At 42.4% G+C, this 19,430-nt stretch overlaps 1 protein-coding gene across 1 annotated transcript in view; it reads right to left on the bottom strand.

Annotated features, from left to right (window-relative positions):
* SPON1 (spondin 1) overlaps positions 1-19,430 on the bottom strand; it is a 470,884-nt gene that overhangs the window by 39,364 nt on the left and 412,090 nt on the right. Inside the window, exon 8 of the mRNA XM_015411716.1 lies at positions 1,084-1,285. Within this exon, the coding sequence (XP_015267202.1) occupies positions 1,084-1,285 (202 nt within the window). The remainder of the gene's footprint in view (positions 1-1,083; positions 1,286-19,430) is intronic.

The following is a 19,430-nucleotide window of genomic DNA, read 5'->3' on the forward strand; positions in this document are numbered from 1 at the left end:
TCCAATAGTCAATTATGCTGGTGTTCATCCCATTGATTTCTACAAAACAGCAAAGTAATTTTTAATTTACACAATCTGCTAAAGCCAATGGTGTATCAGTGCCATAACTAGCCTTCCCTATGCATGAGTCACATTGTCAACTCTTTGTCGCTCCCTCCCCACAAATAAAGGAACCAGATTATGAAAAAGGATTGGAGCTGGCTCAGAAGTTTAATGTTTTGGCATATGCCCAAAAAGTGGTACTTGCCACTAAAGTTGCCAACTATGCTGTGTTCTGAGGAACACTCTTCATCCTAAGGACCTGTTACATGCTACAACTAGTGCAGTGTAGTAGACTTTTACCAGAGGATCAGGGACCAAAGAGTTCAGGGAAGCATATCCTCCCTCCCCTTTGTCCTCAAAACCACTCAGTCAGAAAGGGTAAGCTAAAGAGGTAGTAGCTGAATTCAGACATCATGATAAACTGTAGCTTCTTTAAACCTGGTTAGTTACAAATCCCTGTGTGTTTCTTGCTCATATGTTACAACAATCACAGTTACAATTAGTAATTGGAATTAGTCTACAACCCAAACATGAACCCTAGTTTCAAACTCTGGTTTGGTGCTAACCCATAAATTCTAGTTTGCAGGATTATCAGCATTCAGCCATCACAACTAACCAGGGGTCAAGCAAATTGTGCTTTATAAACTATGGTTTACTGTGGCATCTGAATGTGGCAAGCGATCTGCCCAAATGTTACCAAGAGAGTTGTGTGGCTGAGTAGAGATCTGAAACTGTCTCTCTTCATCTAAATCCAACACTCTAACCACTGTATCACATTGGATCTACCTTAACCTGTGCTGGTCAGACATGACATACAAGAATCTCCTCATGATTGGTGGAAGCTATTCAGTCTGAACAGTGGTATTTTTTTTTTGGGGGGGGAGAGGGTTAAATCTGCCATTCCCCTAAGAAATTCTCACCTTCTTTCATTTGGCCACTGTGGCACCGAAAAGGAAACAGCAGATGTGGCCAGAAGATTTTGCATGATTCAGTCAAATAACAGAGAATTCATTCTAAGCAAAGATAAGTATTCTCAAATACCTCATAGGTAACTCCACTGTCAGTGCCGGCATCCCATGGTATCAGATCTTGAATGACCTTTTGGACCCACCCACATTCTTTGGTACACAAGTCCTCAGCTGACAATCCTACATTCCAGTCTGGACTGGGCCCTAGCATGGTAAGGAAAGACATCAGATGGCGTGTTCTGTCCACAGAAAATTCAGCAGAGGGCGCAGCTCTCCTGTAAATGGAAAAGAGAGAGAGCTGAAGTAAAGTTTGCTGTTTGAGAAGCTGTCCTCCTGAATGCTGCAGGGAAAATATAGCAAGAGTGAGAGTTATGTGGTAACCTATAAAACATTTTTGTGAGCAGTCAAACTAAAGCTGACATACTATTTCGAGTGAAGTGATTCTAGGATCATGGTGACAGGCAGCAGAATTTCTGCATGTACTAGAAACATCGAAGATTGATATGATGAAGTGTTTGATATGGTTGTACTATACTATATCCTTTTCAGCCCTCAGACAAGCATGTGTATTATTTAATGAAGTGGCTCTTACTTCACTCCTTTTTTAAAAAAAATTATTGGAACTTCAAGCCACTTGGAAAAAGAAACACATGAATTATCTGACACCCATGGAAGAATATTGGTTTAAAATTGTAGTTAATGAAGCAGAGGTATTCTGAAGATGTCGTCCTTGCTTAGTTCTCTGATAGATTTTTAAAAAGGTTTGTGCTGAGCTCTGACTAAAAAGTTCAAACTGGCAACATTTTCAAAACTATCATTAGTTAGCTTTTCATGCTCAGGCATGTGTGAGATTTACTGCGTCAGCCAGAAGATATTGTAGCCAAATATTGTGTAAGTTTCTGCCAGAGAACATCTGTGGCAATAAGCAGCCCACCCTGATTCTTGTGATCTTGCCAAGGATCCCCTTACGCAAGAGGCTGCGTTGCATTGTATTGCATATGGAATCAATCATGTTGTGCAGTAGGCTGGCCAAAGGTCTTCAGTGACTGACAGTCCCTCTAACCCACCTCCATAGTAACATGTGCAAAAACAGTGGCTTGATCCATCTGGGGAGGCTTGTGCTCTTGTGACATTCTAATGGCTGGCACTGATCTCTGGCATCTACACTCCTTGACAGGTGAAATGCACTGCTCTTGGAAGCCAGCATAAGGCAGCAGTAGTCCAAAATAGGGATGAGCACGAACCGGGAAAATGGAGGCTCATTTCAGTTTGTGGAGCCACACAAACCACGAACTTACACAGACCTTCCCATTTACCAAACTGGTTCATTTTGTGAGGTTCATGATGTAGTACAATGACCTCCCTGTGGGCTAGAGATGCCAAACTAGCAGCAAGTCTCCAGCTAACTCTCCTCTACCTGCCCTCCAAGTTTGGTGACGATTGGATTGAGGGGGGGCAAGGTACAGCCCCCAAAACATGTGTCCCCAGGAAAGTACTCTCTGTGGAAACCACAGCTGCAGATTCAAGAGTGTGTTGAACGGAAGCTAAAGGCATCAAACTCTCAGAGGTGTTCAGAAAAAAACTATGAGAGGGGGTGTTCTGGCAAAGCAACTGGCAGCTAAGCCCCTCTGCCCAGCATGAGTAGAGGTGGCTCAGAGCCCTGACTCCACTCCAACTCACACAATCCCAGCCAGCTAGAGCCAGTAGTCACAAAGCCCAATGGGGGGGGGGGGGTTCCTCAGGCAAGGAACCAATGACTTCCAGTTCCCTTCCCTCTCTGCCTCTGCCTCTGCCTCTACCTCTAACTAACGCGCAACATGCCTGCTGCCAATGGAAAATACTGGCTGCTTGTGAGCTGGGGATGTATATCACTCTGCTCCCATAGAGCAGAATGGGAGCTTTCTTATTGGTGGCCAGTGCTGCCTGTTGAGCTTTGGAGGGCTACTATTAGTGTTGCTATGGCTGCAGAAGCCCACCCCTGTAGCTTTGACAATTGTAACTGACCAGTGCCAGCATGTCCGCCGCAGATGCTGCCAGTGCCAACACACCCCACAAGATGCCTGAACCTCCAAAAACCACATGGAGGGTCATTGAGGTGAGATCACATAGACCTCAGCTCCTGAACCACAACCCAGGCGATTTTAGTCATAAATTTAGGGTTGTGGGCAGGTTTGTGCTCATCCTTAGTCCAAAATGAATCAAAAGATCCAAAGGGCCCCAAGAATGAAGCACAACTGAGACATCAGTGGTCTTAGTTTGTTATCATCCCTTTGTCAACATATCCACAAAAGTTGGCCCTGGGCTGCATGGGGAAAGGCACAATGCCCAGCAGAAATGGTACACTTCTTGCAAAATCCCATTTTGTAACATTGTATTGGATTCAGGACTCGGAGTCCTAATGCTCCACCCTTAATATTTGCAAGATAATGTAAACTGGCAGAAAAAATATGGCACGCTTAAAGAAAGGAAAAGGACAAAGTTGTATTGCTGAACCTATAGTATAAGTCACTGTTCTGTCACTGGAGGTATTTCCTTTAACCTTTCTAGTACATGCAGGGAGTTATACCAACAATGTACTGGGTTGAATCCTATCAATTTTCTAACTGTTCACCATCAAATTTTTTTAGCAAGGACTATGGGACTCACAGGGGGAAAAGCCATATGGGACAGGCACTGCACTGAGAGGAATGATTAATATCAGTAACAATAGAGTGGTATTTATGAAATTCTTGAATGAAATCTGAAATATAGACAAAGATTACATTCAGATGTTAATGCACTGAGCAGATCGGTAAGAATCATTTCAGTTTTAGGAGGCAAATGCGACTACTTGCTATAGTCGTGTCACCATACAATGATGCACTGAAAATTCTAATTTAAAACAAAGGTTAAAACAAAATGAGAAAGGTAATCGAAATTCTGACCAATTGTCTCACGTAAGTATTTGTTTTTATTTCTATTAGAAAATGCATATCCCACCTTCGCTATCAGTAGTTACACTCAATGTGACTGAAATATGAGTAGTTGGTAACTGTATGAACTACAGATTCCTTTTGAAAGAAAATTCTTAGAAGTTAGGTTATGCCCTTCACAAGCAGGCCTTTACCACCTAAGGTCAAATTCTGTCTTTGTTTCCTTTGGCAGCCTTCAGGGAACAAACCTTGCCAATTCTGTGTGCCAACACTCTTCAAGATGGATAGGGCACCATGACTAGTACAGATGAAAAGACTTTTGCTGTCATCTCATCCATCACCTGACAGCTACGATAAGATTGCTCTTTGCTTTGTAGTGTTTCAGCTAGTCTAGTTCTAATGTCTCAAGCCATCAGTGTTCAGTTGTTGCTTCCCTTGAACAAACATGCCTCTCCACTAAGAATACCTTTGATGGATTGACGAACACCAAGTGAACTAAACAGCAAGGTTTTCAACTGATTTAGCTAGGTCAGGATCTCAGTTCTACAGATCAATTTTAGAATCGCTGTGATGGAGCAAATCCCTGCTGAAATTAATAGTGTTTGCACTGGGATCATCACAGCACTGCAATCTTCACATCACTTCTTCTGGAATAGTTTACCGAAGTGAATGGACCCTCTTAAGATATATTGTTTAGTGGCTACAACAAGAGGAATTGATGTTTAGATACACATTTTGCAATGTTCCGCTTTCTTCTCCACCATTTTCTTGTTCTTCTAACCACCTCTAACAGCATTTTCGCCAATCTTTTCCTTTACTTCTCAAATCTATGTATACATCTGCCTATTCATCATTACTCATTATGTGCATAAAGGACACTCTTCCCATGGGTATTTGCTGTTTATGAGTGTGATTTTAAATGCTGGGTTCCTTTCAAGGTAATTTATTCATGTTGCAGCGCTGCTTTATGCTATGATGTTTGTTTACATCTGAAGTTTTAATATTTGAATTTTAGATACAGCGTTGGACACTGTTGAACAGATCTATGAGAGCCGTGGGGGTGTGATTTTTGGCAGTTTCCCCTCTACCCCAACAGCCCTTCAACTTCTTTCTTGTGCTGTTCCAGAGGGAGGTTGCCTGTTCCTCTGGAGCAACATTTAGGGTCATTTTGGGCTACGGCAGGAGAAGGCAGGTGAGAAAGTCATGCCCCAGAGATCAGAAATCTTGCCAACTATGGTCAATTTTGAAGGGATACAAGTATTGTTAAATTAATTGTTATCTGTCGTGAACTTTCAGATATTTTAAACAAGTAAATGGAGACTACCTTTTAACCAAGCTTTTATATGTATACTCACAGTCCAAGTATTACTGTCAGCAGCAGCCTTACTATGAAGCAGTCACTTGGATAGGAGGATCTGGTGGCTATGCCTTTTTCCTGCTACTGTCCAGGTTTATCATTAATAAATTGATGAGGGTCCGACTTACCTGAGGGACCGCCTTTCCCCATATATACACCCAAGAGCACTTCTGTCGGGGACACAACACCGCCTAATGATGCCAGGCCCCCAGGAGGCAAAGCTTGCTGCAACCAGGGCCAGATCCTTTTCAGTGGCGGCCCCTACCTGGTGGAACGAGCTCCTAGAGGAGATCAGGGCCCTGTGGGACCTTATGCAGTTCCGCAGGGCCTGCAAGACGGAGCTCTTCTGCCAGGATTTTACATAGGGGCCGCCACTACCACTACCACCACCATTAATGGTGGAGAATAACAGGGTTTGGGACGGTCCCAGGAAAATCAGCCACAATCTTGACACTGACACTGCTGGACTGGCTGACCATCGACAGGACAATATTGCTCCCAAGGAAATGAATGATACCATCACGAAATTATTCGGAAGCCATCTTGTTTGCATGGAGCACTTTATTCTTGTGTATGTTTTTATTTAATGGTTTTACTGTTTTATCCTGTTTTTATGTATGGGCTTGTGCCCTCTTGTAAGCCGCCCTGAGCCTGCTCGCGGGGAGGGTGGGGTAAAAATGTTAACAATAAATAAATAAATAAATAAATAAATTCCGACTTTTTGCTTCATGTGCAAAACCTCCCCCCCAAAACAAGAAGTATTCTTGCTCAGAATTTTTCGCATTTTGTAACCTGATAAATATTTGTGTTTTATGGTGCAAACTTTATCTAGCTATGCTATGATTAAAACCAAATAAAACACTAACCCTGCACCAATGATGCAGAAAAAGACACCTCAGTTGTCATGGAAGGATGAAAAAATGATGAGCTGGATGGTGCCAGGGTCAGTTATGGGCGCTTTGTCTTACCAAGAACCTACAAGCACTGCCTTCTCCTGCACCACCACAAGCTGGGTTCAAATTGAGTCCATGAAGCAGTGCAGGTACAGGAAGTTATGCCTATTGAATCACACATATCTGATGGATGGGGAATAAACCACAACCTTGAGGAGGATTGGTGCCCTTGTCATTGTGGTGTTGGGCCACTTTGGCTGGAAAGCTAGCTCTGGCTGGATCCCTTTCATCAAATTGGATCCAGTAACTCCTTCCAACAATGGGGGCGGTGGGGAAATCTCAGTCTTTCTTTGTTCGGTGAAGTCTTTACCCACTGAATGAACACTTAGCAGATGGGGATTATTGGATCTATGCTAGTGAAAAAATTCTACAAGTGTGCTGCATGGGACACAGCAGTTCAACTCTTTTGACTGCCTGAAGCAGGCTTCCTCCCATGCCACCCTAGCAATGTACATCACAGCAGCACTGAACAAATGGGGGGAAGCCTCCTCCTCTTCCCATCTTTGCCACTTCTCCTGTGGGGTACAAGATTAGCTTCAGGGCAGCACCTCAGGAGTTTACTTTGGAACTGAGCAGCACAGAACAGATTGGGAAACTCTTGGAACCTGCAGGGCATCTACATGGAGTGGTGGCAAGGATGGGAGGATGTCTATGCCACTGCTTCTGAAGCCCACCTTGAACCCTGCAGGGGTAGGGGAACAAATGGAAGAGCCTTTCCCCATCTGTGTTGCTGCCACTGCTTGGGTCCAGTGCAACCTAGACTAAGGCTTTGTATTTTAAGAACCCTTTTTCGAGAGCCAGTTTGGTGTAGTGGTTAAGTGTGTGGACTCTAATCTGGGAGAACAGGGTTTGATTCCCCACTCCTCCACTTGCAGCTGCTGATGTGACCTTGGGTCAGTCACAAGCTCTGGCACAGCTATCCTTGAAAAAGAGCAGTTTGTGTCAGAGTTCTCTCAGCCCCACCAACCTCACAGGGTGTCTGTTGTGGGGAGGGGAAGGGAAAGAAGTTTGTAAGCCGCTCTGAGACTCCTTCGGGTAGTGAAGGGCGGGGTATAAATGCAATCTCTTCTTCTTCTTCTTTTTCTCAAGCCTGCCTTCTAGCCTAATATTCTTGTTCCTTTTTGCATCTTCCCCTCTCCCAAGCCATAGCCAGAGGAGCTCAGATACCTTTTGGAAGTTCTGCCATGCCACATTTCTAACAATCAGAACGAGGCGGTTCTTTCCGAGAATATCCAAGTCCATCCAATGACAGAGGGGAGAGGAGGAGAAAAAAATGGCAGGGAACAGGCTAAGGATGAAGGCTTTTGCATAAAAAAAACCCTTTCATTTCTCAAACTGCTCTTGGCCATTCTAGTTCCTCTCCTCCCTAGACTCAGTCATGGGTCCTTGGATAGATTTAGGGAGTACTGTACCACCACAATAATCAGGATTCTATTGTGCTTCCTGCGGATATCCAAGTTCCCGTCTGATTATGGACAAAGGAAAGTAGGAGAGATGGTGGCCAGATGGCCAACAGGGAAAGGAAAATAAGGTGCAGACCCTTTCTCTGTGGCACTTGAACAGTAACACTCATGACATTAACTAGCACTGACATGGGGATGAGAGCACATATTAGCAAGCAAAAATGCTAAGAACTTTAATACTTTAAGAGTAATTATGTGTTGATACAGAAACAGCCTATTGTAGGAATGGAGCAAGATGATTAAAAAGTGATAGGGAATTTCTACTAGAGTTATGCACAACAAAAATTTCCTTTTTAATTTTGGATTTTCTACAAGGCATTATTTTCGTTATTCCAGCATTTCAGGGGGGTTGTTTTCATTTTAACAATTTTGGGGCACAGTTTTGGGGTTTGAGAATTCAAAGAAGTTTGTCACTATTGCCTGGCACTGGTTTCCCAAGGAGGGTCAGTCCCCCCCCCCCGAAAAATCTGGGGAAGGCCCGAGTCCCCCATAGTTTATGCCTATGGTATTGTGTACTACGGATGTGCAACAGCACCAAAATCTGAATTTTAATTGGGACACTTCAGAACTAAAATTCAGAATTTAGGAAATCTGAAATTTCTGAATAGTGAGCCTCCGTTAAAGTCAACAGAAATAGCTTTAAATTTTTTTTTAAAAAACACAAAAAGGCAAACCACTTTTTACAAGATTTCCTCAGCCCTCTGACCTTTTCCCAGTGCCTATGCCCAGCTGAAAGCATTAAGATGTGGCAAGTGCACACAGAAACAACCTCCTTTGCTATGTAGCACAGCCAGGTGTTAGGAAATGACTGCAATCTGGACAGGAACCCTGAACAATGCAAATGCTACTAAGGTAGCATTGGGCAATGGGCACGGCACAGTGGAGCATAGGACAGCTGTTGCTGGGGAGTGGGCAAATACATTGGGCAGAACTGGAAGGCAGACTGGAGAACCACTCAGAGAGGATGGGTGGGCTGGAACTTCTCCAACAGCACTGGGCACGGCCCAGCTGAGTTAGTGAGTGAACACAGTCCTGGTCTAGCAGTTGGAAGAAAGGAAAGGACAGCAGGAGGAGGCAGCAGGACGAAGCATGGCATACCTTGTATCATGGACTAGAGTGCGCCATTCTCTCTTACTCAATGGGTAATTCAGGGAAGCCCAGCAATGTTCATGCAGCCTTCCCCATGTGCTCCCTCCACCATGCCCACATTTCATACTGCTGGCAGACTCTCTCTAAAAAACAACAGTATCTGATTTGGCTACAGCAGAACACAGACAAAAAAAGAAAAAGAAAAGAAAACCTCTAAGTGTATATTAGGAATGAAATAGATTAAGTAGATCGTAAATTAATAGGGAAATTTTATATGAAAATTTAGGTCCCTATGGGGGTATGTCAGGCATAAGGATAAGGTTTGTTAGATAGATGTAGATAGATTTAGATTAGATTTAGATAACTGTGGATACCCAGCATGAAGACATGTGTCTCATAGCAAGTGAATGACTGACTCATCAAATGCAATCACACACACACATGCTATTTTTTTTGTTTTAGGGAAATGAACTATTTTCAAAGATTGTAGAAATGAGACAGAAGGAAAGATGGCAAATAGAGAGTTTTCAGTAGAAAAATAATTTTATTGTCAGTAAGTCAGCATAAAATTACATTTAAAAAGATGCAGCTAGGATTTTTTTTAAAAAAAATCTGGTGGCTGGTGCTGCGCTGCTGGGCCACCCCCCCCATAAGAATCAATGGAGAGAAATGTGCCTGCACTGAGAGGCACCTACTTTGGGGGGTTGTAAAATCAAACCCGTCTGTCCATTCTGCTTGAAATGTAGGAGGTCTTTAGATTTGAGGGAGGGCTGTGTTTTGTAGAAATGTGGTGCTATTATCTTTAAAACAGCTTCCCCTTAGATTGGTTCACCATTGAAAATAATGTCCCCGAAGTTCCTGAACTGTTATGTTCTACCTGAAAACCAGCAATTGTGGTAAAGGATTCCCCCTCCAAATCCCAGATCAAAAATTAGAACAATTTTTTTCTAGGAGCACACTCCTCATATGAAGCCCACCCCGGTTTATTGCCACAATCAAATGGGAGTCAGCTGCTAATTTCCTTCCCCCTCCCACCAGGCAGGATTGTGACATGGTACTATTATTCTGTCAGGAGACCAAAAGCCAACTACTTTAATCAGCTGAGAGTCTTTTGAGCAACCGAGCAGTCACTGTTGGGTCAACATATCTGGATTAGTTTGCAATCTGATTGCATGGGCCACCTTGCTGGCCATTGTGAGGGCAGAAAGGCAGGATATAAATGTTGTAAATAAACAAACAAATGTTCATATGTGAAATCTGCAGATATATTCACTGTGAAATTTGTAGCATCCTTAATGATAATGGAACCCCCTTTTCTGAGATTTAAAACAAATGTATGCTGCTACCTCAGAAATGGGCAGAATAAACTGAAACTTTAAAAATTTCTAGTTGTTTTCTATCGATTCATGGCTATACTGGCAGGTGAATTAACATTAGATTTCAGCTTTTCTGTATTTTGTGTTAACTGTGAATAGTAGACCTCTATCTGAATTGCATTCATAGTTCTCCACCTATCATTTCTGAGATCCAGTATTGTGCAATGATTAGACTGTCAGAGTAGGATGTGAGGGACCCAAATTCAAATTCCTATTCAGCTGTAAGACTCCTTGTTCAACCAGTCACCATCGTCTATCAACATCAGAGGTCATTTCGAGGGGGAACGCGGGGGAACGCAGTTCCCCCGGGTGAGGTACGGGGGGCGGGGCACATGACGAAGCCCTGCCCCCTGCTTCCGGCCGCCCCGCTTCTGGCCCTCATTCAGCCAGGAGGAGGCAGGAGAAGAGGGAGGGTAAGTTGCTTCCTCCCTTCCTCTCCCCACCCCTGCCTGCCTGGGGCCAGGGAGGGCCTTCGCGGGGCCCCTCATGGGGCTTGGCAGTGGAGCTGCAAGGCCGGCACCGGTGGCCAGAACCGTTGGGGGCGGGGTGTGTGGCCTTATGACACATTTCCAGTGATGTCAGGAGGTGTGGCCTTATGACACACTTCCGGTGATGTCAGGGGGTGTGGCATATGCTAATGAGTTATGCTAATGAGTTCCCCTAGCTCTTTTTCTACGAAATGACCCCTGATCAACATAGTCACGGTGTTGTGAAGATAAAATGGAGAAGGTGCCCTTAAGCCTCTTAGAAGAATGACAGGCTAAAACATGATAGATAGAAAGACAGATTAAGGTATAGTGATTTGGGACCTGAATCAATTGTGACAGACCAGATCCCTGCAGTAGAACAAAAGCACCTGCTTCCCTATCAATTAATCCTTAAAAGTTATTTTCTGAATCACAAGATTGGTCCTAAGATTGCCCCGTACTTCTGCTGGTGCCTGTAATAAAATTATAACAATACAAGGAACTATGTGTAGTCCCTCTAAATGGTAAAAATCATTTAATTTATTAATATAACCGGATGTGCATCTCCATTGCCAGAACTATAAAAAATCCAGCAGTAACTCACTTCACATCAGCTAACTCCACGTCATTGCATTTCATGAGAATGGCACTGTTATTTTTAAATGGAAGATAAAATCACTGAGACAAGGTCTTATCACATCCTGTAATATAATTTAAATGTACTGTTTCACAGTAAGAATAATCAAGCTGCCATGGTTTTAACATACGAAAAAAAATCTCTATTAATTATGTATTCTGAAAGTGGCAGATGGAAGCAAAATGAGAACAGAATTATACTTTTCAGGTTGATGCATGTCTTGCTCAATAAAAAGAAAATATCACCCATTTTTGAAATAACTGCAAGGCAAGAAAGTTTCACCTCATAAAACATGGATCACCTAAGTAGTTTTAATAAGTAGCAATATGACATTTACTATGTTTATTATACCTGTTATTTACATAGGACCTGGGAGATTTGATCTTATGCTTGTTCAGTAGGCCTTGTGCAAGCACAAGCAGATACTTGTGCATCACAATCTGAGGTGGCAGTTTTTGATCCCTTAGAACTGAAGATAGAGGCCTTGGCTAGTTGCCATCTGTTAAGTGTAATCCTAAAAACACTTTCAAAGGAAGAAGCCCCACTGAATAGACCTGAATAGGATTCTGAGTAGACCTGCTTACGATTGCTCTCAATAAAGGAATCTTAGAATCAGAAAAGTACTCTAGCAATACAGACCTTGCTAAACATCAGTGGCAATATATAGTGGTTAGAGTTTATTATTAGGATTAAGGAAACCCAAGTTCATATACATGAAGCGCACACTCCATCATATCTATGTCACAGGACGGTTGTGAATAGAGAAAGAGAGAGCCATGTATGCTGCCCTGAGTTTCTTGGATGAAGGACAGGATAAAATATATGAAGATGGTGATGAGAGAATGCCAAATATAAGACATCTTATGCTAACCGAATGTCTGAGCCACAAAACTATACCTCCCATTGGACAGAAAGATGGGGCATAAATGTAGTAAGTAAGTAAATACCTCACTAGCCATTAAAACACCCAGAATATTCCTATTGAATAATTTCACTAAGCCACTGGGATGGGACAGCTATTCTGATAGTTCCTGGGATGTGGCATCTCCATTTTCTTGTCTTCTAAACCAACCCACCCTTTTGCACGCCAAGAGTGTTAACCCAATAGCTAATCATTATTTGAGATTAGGGTTGCCAAGTCCATCTTCCACCCCCAGCGGGGGACTTTGGGGGCGTTCCTGGAAGGGGTGGGGCATCCCCAACATGATGACATCACGTTGGGGACGTATGCTGCCCCCCCACCCGGCCGTGCACCGGATCTCCAGAAACAGCAGTTCCCTGCACTTAAAGTAGCCGGCAGCCGGCATTTCCCCTTTAAGAGAAGCTGTGTTTCCCTTTTAAGAACGAAGCTGGCTTTTCCCTGCAAGCTTGCAGAGTTCGCGCTTGGGATGAAACACGGGTTGCACACCCTTAAAGGGAGAGAGATGGGTGGCTGTGGGTGTTGGGGGTGGGGCTTCCCTCACTGGCCATCTGGCCAGCAGTGGGTAGAACCCCCCCAAAACAGGGGACCCCTGGCAAACCGGGGGGTTTGGCAACCCTATTTGAGATACTAAACATTTTCACCATTTGAATCAGAGCTTTGCAAGTCAGCAGTGCTCACACCATCACTGGGGAGAACAGCAGAAGCACTGTGGGTGATCTTATGTGCAAAGAAAAATACTGAACCCCAAGCAGAAATTTGGAAAGAAGTCTTATGGCGTGCAGAATAAGCCCAAGAGCAAAACCGTCAATATGGAGGATGAACTGGTGGTTTGGGATGCTGTCTATTAAATGTAATGCCAGAAAGAGTTTATATTCTATATTCAAGCTAATATTTCTTAATGTCGGTATTATATGCAGAGGTCTTCCAACCTCAGCTTCAGGGACTTTTCAGTCAACAAAAATATAGTGCCTTTCAGTAAAGGCTCTCTATTTTACGGAGGTACAGATGGGTCAGGCAATTTCCCCCAAACTAATCCCAGAGATATGTGAAAAGTCTATTAGCATGGACTTTCTCCTGACCTACTATACCTCTTGAACAATAGAACTATAAGGCCTGGGAGCCTCAGTAATAAATAATTTTTTTCTCTCCCATCTTTCTTTTCTTCCTATAAAATAAAGGTCAAGGAAAGAGTTAAAGTGGCGGAATTCTTCTGCCAACATGAACAGCCAGAACAGCACATAATTTATAATGCACAAAGGAAAACACAGTGCTAGACATCATCCGGGGTGCCATTTGCCATATCCATCAAGGAACGAGAGGGATGTAATTTAAAGCAAAGCCTGAAGACCTACCCTAGGATACAGTCAAACTTAAATGGTGCAAAGGAAAAGTATTTCTGGAGCATTTGCTGTGATTATTTTTTACACCTTATCAGCAGGGATGGCTAACTTCTACATTCTCAGAAACACTCTATTCTCCTGGCACTAAATGAGTGCACAAGCTGACCTCTTCCGCATCCCAAGATAGTATTACCTAGTAGTACGAATTTCACAATTATGGAGCAATTATGGTGCAATGAGCCTTAGGCATAGACAGGAAATTATATACACCATATCTATCATCCTCTAAGCAACTCAGGATGGTATATATCAGAGGTGGCCAAACTTGCTTAACGTAAGAGCCACATAGAAGAAACATCAGATGTCTGAGAACTGCAAGATATGAACAAATATTACACACATGTTTTTATCGGGAAAATATGCAAATTTGCTTTTTATTAACATTAAATAAGGCTGCCAGAAATAAAAACAAAAGGGGTAAAAACAGATATTGATAATGATAGTTAAAGAGACAAATGGGGGGGCTTTGAGAACACATTTAAAGTTAGAATTGCTTTCTTTCTTTGCTCTCCCCCACCTCAAGCCTACCCAGGAAGGGGAACACTTCCCCAGCCACCCTGCCAGGAGCCACATAATATGTGTGAAAGAGCCACATGTGGCTCCCAAGCCGCAGTTTGGCCACCCCAGTATACATGGTTCTCTCATGAACCCTATTAGGTAGGTTAGGCTGGGAAAGAGAGTGCACTGTCCATACTCAAAAAGACTGTGACATTAACAGAATTTGTGGGCATATGTTTTTTGTGTGTGTTTGTGTGCGTGTGTGATAAGTACCGTCAAGCTGCTTATGACTTATAGTGACCCTGTGAATTAATGACTCATTTCCAGGATTACAATGTTTAAATGTTTCATTTCTCATTTTATGACTTCTAGCTTACCTTGATTCATATTTCTCATGTTTCATGGTTCTACTATATGCGTTGAACATATGTTTTTAATACACACTAGTGAATGTTTGGAAAAACCATCAGAATGCAGGTAAAATGTTTTGGAGACCAGAGTCCACTCTTGACATATAATGTTACCTAAGAGTATATCATAGCATCCATGCAAAACACAGGTACTTCTCAGAAATATGTACATATGGCCTGGACCACAGGGAAGGGTCAACATTCTTCCTAAGTGGTGTCACTTCCAGAGATTACTATCTAAGAAGTGTAGTGGCAAAGGAATAGAATCAAGTAGACCTTTTCTGTATCCCTAACATTGTAGAATTGCTTACCTAGAAAAATGTCTCATTTTGTGACTTTGGGGTCTTAGGAGATCTGTAAAAACCTCCTATTTTAGACAGATACTCCAGACAAGTTCATCAATAGTGCTCAAGGCATTTCATTACTGCTTGGTATGTCAAACCAAAGTCAGCTGGGCTCTGAGAAGGAGCAGGAGAGGAAGCTGCTGAAGTGCAACACAGTTGGTAAGGGAGCTGAGGCAGTGACGTGCAAAGTCTGTGGCATGTTCGTAATCTTACCTGAGGGTAACAGCAATTACACTTGCAGCAAGTGTATGTTGGTAGCCCTACTGGAGGAGAAGATACAGGGACCTGAGACATGCTTGTCTAGACTTGTTTATAAGGGATGGTGAAGATTTCATGGACAGAATACATGCAGCACTCCTGAGAGGGGAACAGGAGAAGGAGGGAAAGGTATCTCAGCAAATGGAGGAGCACCTAACACAGGAGGAGGGTACATGGAAAAATGTAACCCACAGGATCAGGAAAATCAGGAGACATTCTGAGCCTCTGTTGCTAAGCAATCGGTTCCAGGATCTCCCTACAGATATTGATTCTGGACCACTGGAACAAGGGCTACTTTCCCAGCTTCCATGAAGCTTGAAGGAAATTTCGCAGGTCCCTGTGGATGAGAGGACTCGTGCTTCTGCTCCCCAATATAGGAGAATGTGTGTGTTGGCAATTGGGGATTCCCTACTGAGAGGGGTAGAGGCTAGTGTATTGACCGGACTTGTCATCTCAAGAAATATGGTGTCTACCAGGTGTATGCATCCAGGATGTGACGGAAAGGTTAGGAAGACTCATCAAAAGAGACTATGGGACTCTGGGTAAAAAGATGAAGGACCTGGGAGCACAGGTTGTGTTTTTGTCAGTTCTTCCTGTCAAAGGCTGTGGCTTAGGAAAAGAAGAAGAATACTACAAATAAATGACTAGCTAATGTAGATGGTGTCATCAGGAAAAGTTTGGATTTTTGGACCATGGCTTACACTTTCAAAATGAAGCTCTTCTATCAGGAGATGGTTTGCACTTCATGAGGGTAGGGAAAAATGTGTTTGCAAACCTAATAAGGAGGGCTTTAAACTAAATCCTATGGGGGAGCAAGAGAAAAATGCAAAGCCTAGTACAATGACATTAGCTGGAGATAAGAATGCTAAAGTTTTGTGGGGAGTAGTGCATATGCTAGGTGACAGTAACTTGCAAGTAAGAACAGAAATGAAAACCTCAGGTCACATAAAATATGGATTCTGATGTCTCTACACTAATGCACAGAGTATGGGAAACAAGCAGGAGGAACTTGAAGTCCTAACACCGGAAGGGGGTTATGACCTAATAGGCATTATTGGAACTTGGTGGGATGGCACTCACAATTGGAATATTAGGACTGAGGAGTACAACTTATTTAAAAGGGACAGACAAATAAGGAAGGGGAGAGGAGTCACATTTTATGTAAAGGAGATATATACTTGTGAGGAAATATGTGAATCTGAGAATGGAAGTCCAGTTGAGAGACTTTGGGTAAAAATAAAAGGAGTAAGAAATAATAGTGATATTATGGTGGGGATCTGCTATAGACCACCAAGTCAGGCAGAGAACTTGGATGAGATACTCCTAGAACAGATTACAAAGTTCTCTCTCTTCCCCCCCCTACATAATATTTTTCTTTATTTTGAACAGACACAACAAAGATAAACGTACATAAACATAAAGACACAAATGGGGGGGTTTCCAAATTTTGGTTCCAAATATTTAACACACTTATACCATTTTTGTAATACCTTTATATAAACCGTCTCATAGGTTTAAAGTCTCCTTTGCACATATGTAGAGTTATATTTTCAATATCCTCAGGGAAAAAAATAAATTTTAACTGACTGTGTTGCCTAACTTCGTGTAGCTCTTAAACCAGATGTAAAATTTTGACCATGTATTTTCAAACTTTATTCTGCAATGCTTCTTGAAAAGCTGGAATCTTGGATTGAAGGAAATAGTATTTTGGGAAATGAACAGGCTGGTTTTAGGAAAGGAGCAAGTACCATCGACCATTGCCATACTCTCCAGTTCCTGGTTGACAAATACACAAGTTCTGGAGAAGGCATGTTGGCAACTGCCTTCATGGACCTAAAATCAGCATTTGATACAATCTCTAGGCCCTGGCTATGGGAAAAGCTAAAGAAATATGGCAATGAACCACGTCTCCTTTAGTTAATTCAACAGCTCTACAACCATCCTTCCGCCCGAGTTAGATGCTATCAGAGCTATCAGAGCCCTTCATCCTAGACAAAGGAGTCAAGCAGGGATGGCCCTGTATCCTGAAGGAAGCATGTCATCTTCCACATTTATCCAGACACAAAGTTCCAGTCCTTTTATATGCTGATGATGCAGTGATAATGTCTAGATCAATCAAGGGCCTCCGCAAGCCAGTAAAAATTTTTGAGCTTTACTGTTATCAAGAGGGCTTGTCCATCAATGTGGTGACATCCAAGGTCACAATATTCATGAAAATGGAAAAGGGTAAAAACTTCAAATGGGACATAGCAGGCCAACCTATGGAACAGGTAAATCAATTTAAATAACTGGGAATCCACTTTGAAGCATCTATTACATTGAAAATACACTTGGATCTAGAAAGGAACACAGCCTTGAGAGTAAGGATGACAACTGTAAAATACTTCTACTCATTGGGAGGTGAATTTGTTCCCTCAGCCTTAAAGGTATTTAATGCTAAGGTTCTAAACCAATTCCAGTATGGTGTGGAAATTTGGATTCAGACAGCTTCTGAAAAAATGGATTCCATCCAGTATGACTTTTTCCAACACTTATTGCCTACTCCTAGATGTGTCTTGGGCATAGCACTGCAAGCAGAACTAGGCAAATTATCAATGGAAGCTAGGGCTTGGATTAAAGAATTTATCTTTAAAATAAAGGTTTTAAAATCTGAGGGAGGATCTACTCTACTTGGGCTGATCCAGGCAAATAAACATTATAGCCAATAGGATCAACTATTGGAAAAGCAATGAATTGCCTAGGAATAACAAATTACATGATTAAGAATACAGAAACTAAAGAAATTACAAGACAAATTTAAAAATCTGTAAGGAAGTTGGATGTTACAAGTACGTCCATTAGGGCATGCAGGGTATGTTCAACACTCCATTTGGAAATTGCCCTCCCAATGCAACTGCTGAAATATTTTTAACAATTGACAGTCCTAAAACTAAGAAGAGCTTTTACTTTGGCAAGACTAAACGTTCTTCCCTCAGTAGTTTTGGAGGGCAGATATAATAAAGTATCATACTCTAATAGAACATGAAGATGCTCATATGAAACAATCGAAACCATCGAACATATGATTATGGAGTACCCTATATTTGATGAGATGAGGGCTAATTTAGTCACCATTTTACTTAAAGATACAGAACTACTAAATGTTCAAGGCAAGGTGTCATGGCTACTATTGGATACAAAATTCATAGGCACAATAATCAAATATAAGAGAAATAATACTTAGTAAGGTCTTTCAAAATTTTTGTTCTAATTTCTGCTTACGGTGATAGGTGTATGAGCAGTACTGGATAGATGATAGATAGATAGATAGATAGATAGATGATAGATAGATAGATAGATGATAGATAGATAGACAGACAGACAGACAGACAGACAGAAAGACAGACAAACCATGTAATTTTGGAATTTACAGTCTTGGGGAAGGGAGAAGCTGTACGTAGTCAGACATATAAGATGGACTTCAGGAAAACAAATTTTGACAAACTTAAAGTTATGCTGTATAGAATCCCATGGTCAGAAATACTTATGGAGAAGGGCGTTCAAGAGGGGTGGGAGCTTTTTAAAAAGCAAAATATGGCACAATCACAAATGATTCCTATGAGAAGGAAAAATGGGAAAACACATGCCTTATTTAGGCATTAACATCCCTCATACTCTAAAAGATTTGGTGAAAGTTAACCATCTTTAAAAATTTAAGGAGATTCAATCTGATCTCAACAAATTGAACAAACAAGGTTTCTCCTTCTTGGACAGGTTACACTTGGTCAAATCATTCATATTTCCTAAACTGCTCTTCCTTTTCCAAGCAATCCCTATTTCGTTGAATGTGAGTCTTCTTCATAAATGGCAAACAAAACTTAATACCTTCTTATGGCAAAATAAGAAACAGAGAATAAGTTTCAAAACTCTCAGACATTGAAGAGCCCAAAGTGGTCTGTGCTTTCCTGATCTGTCTATTTACTACAAAACCACGCTACTAACCAACGTTCTTAAAATTCTTATTGGAGGGGATGATGCTCCGTAGGTCAAACAACTTTATTTATTTATTTATTTGTTAAACTTTTATCCCGCCCTCCCGCCAAGGCCGGCTTAGGGCGGCTTACAACTAGGGTAACCAACCCCCCTGGGGGGCGGAATTCCCCCCAGTTTCAAGCCCCGATTCCCGCTCCCGTGGAATCGGGGCCCAGGGAAACCCCACCCCGCGCGCGTGTCACCCGGAAGTGACGTCGCACGCTGGGGGCAGGGCCACGCCATTTGAGGGGGAAACAAAGAGTTTTCCCCTCAAATGGCATGGCCCCGCCCCAGCGTGTGACGCCACTTCCGGCGATGCTCAG

The sequence above is a fragment of the Gekko japonicus genome, unplaced genomic scaffold, assembly GCF_001447785.1.
Source record: "Gekko japonicus isolate JY-2015 unplaced genomic scaffold, Gekko_japonicus_V1.1 scaffold156, whole genome shotgun sequence".
Taxonomy (NCBI): Eukaryota; Metazoa; Chordata; class Lepidosauria; order Squamata; family Gekkonidae; genus Gekko; species Gekko japonicus.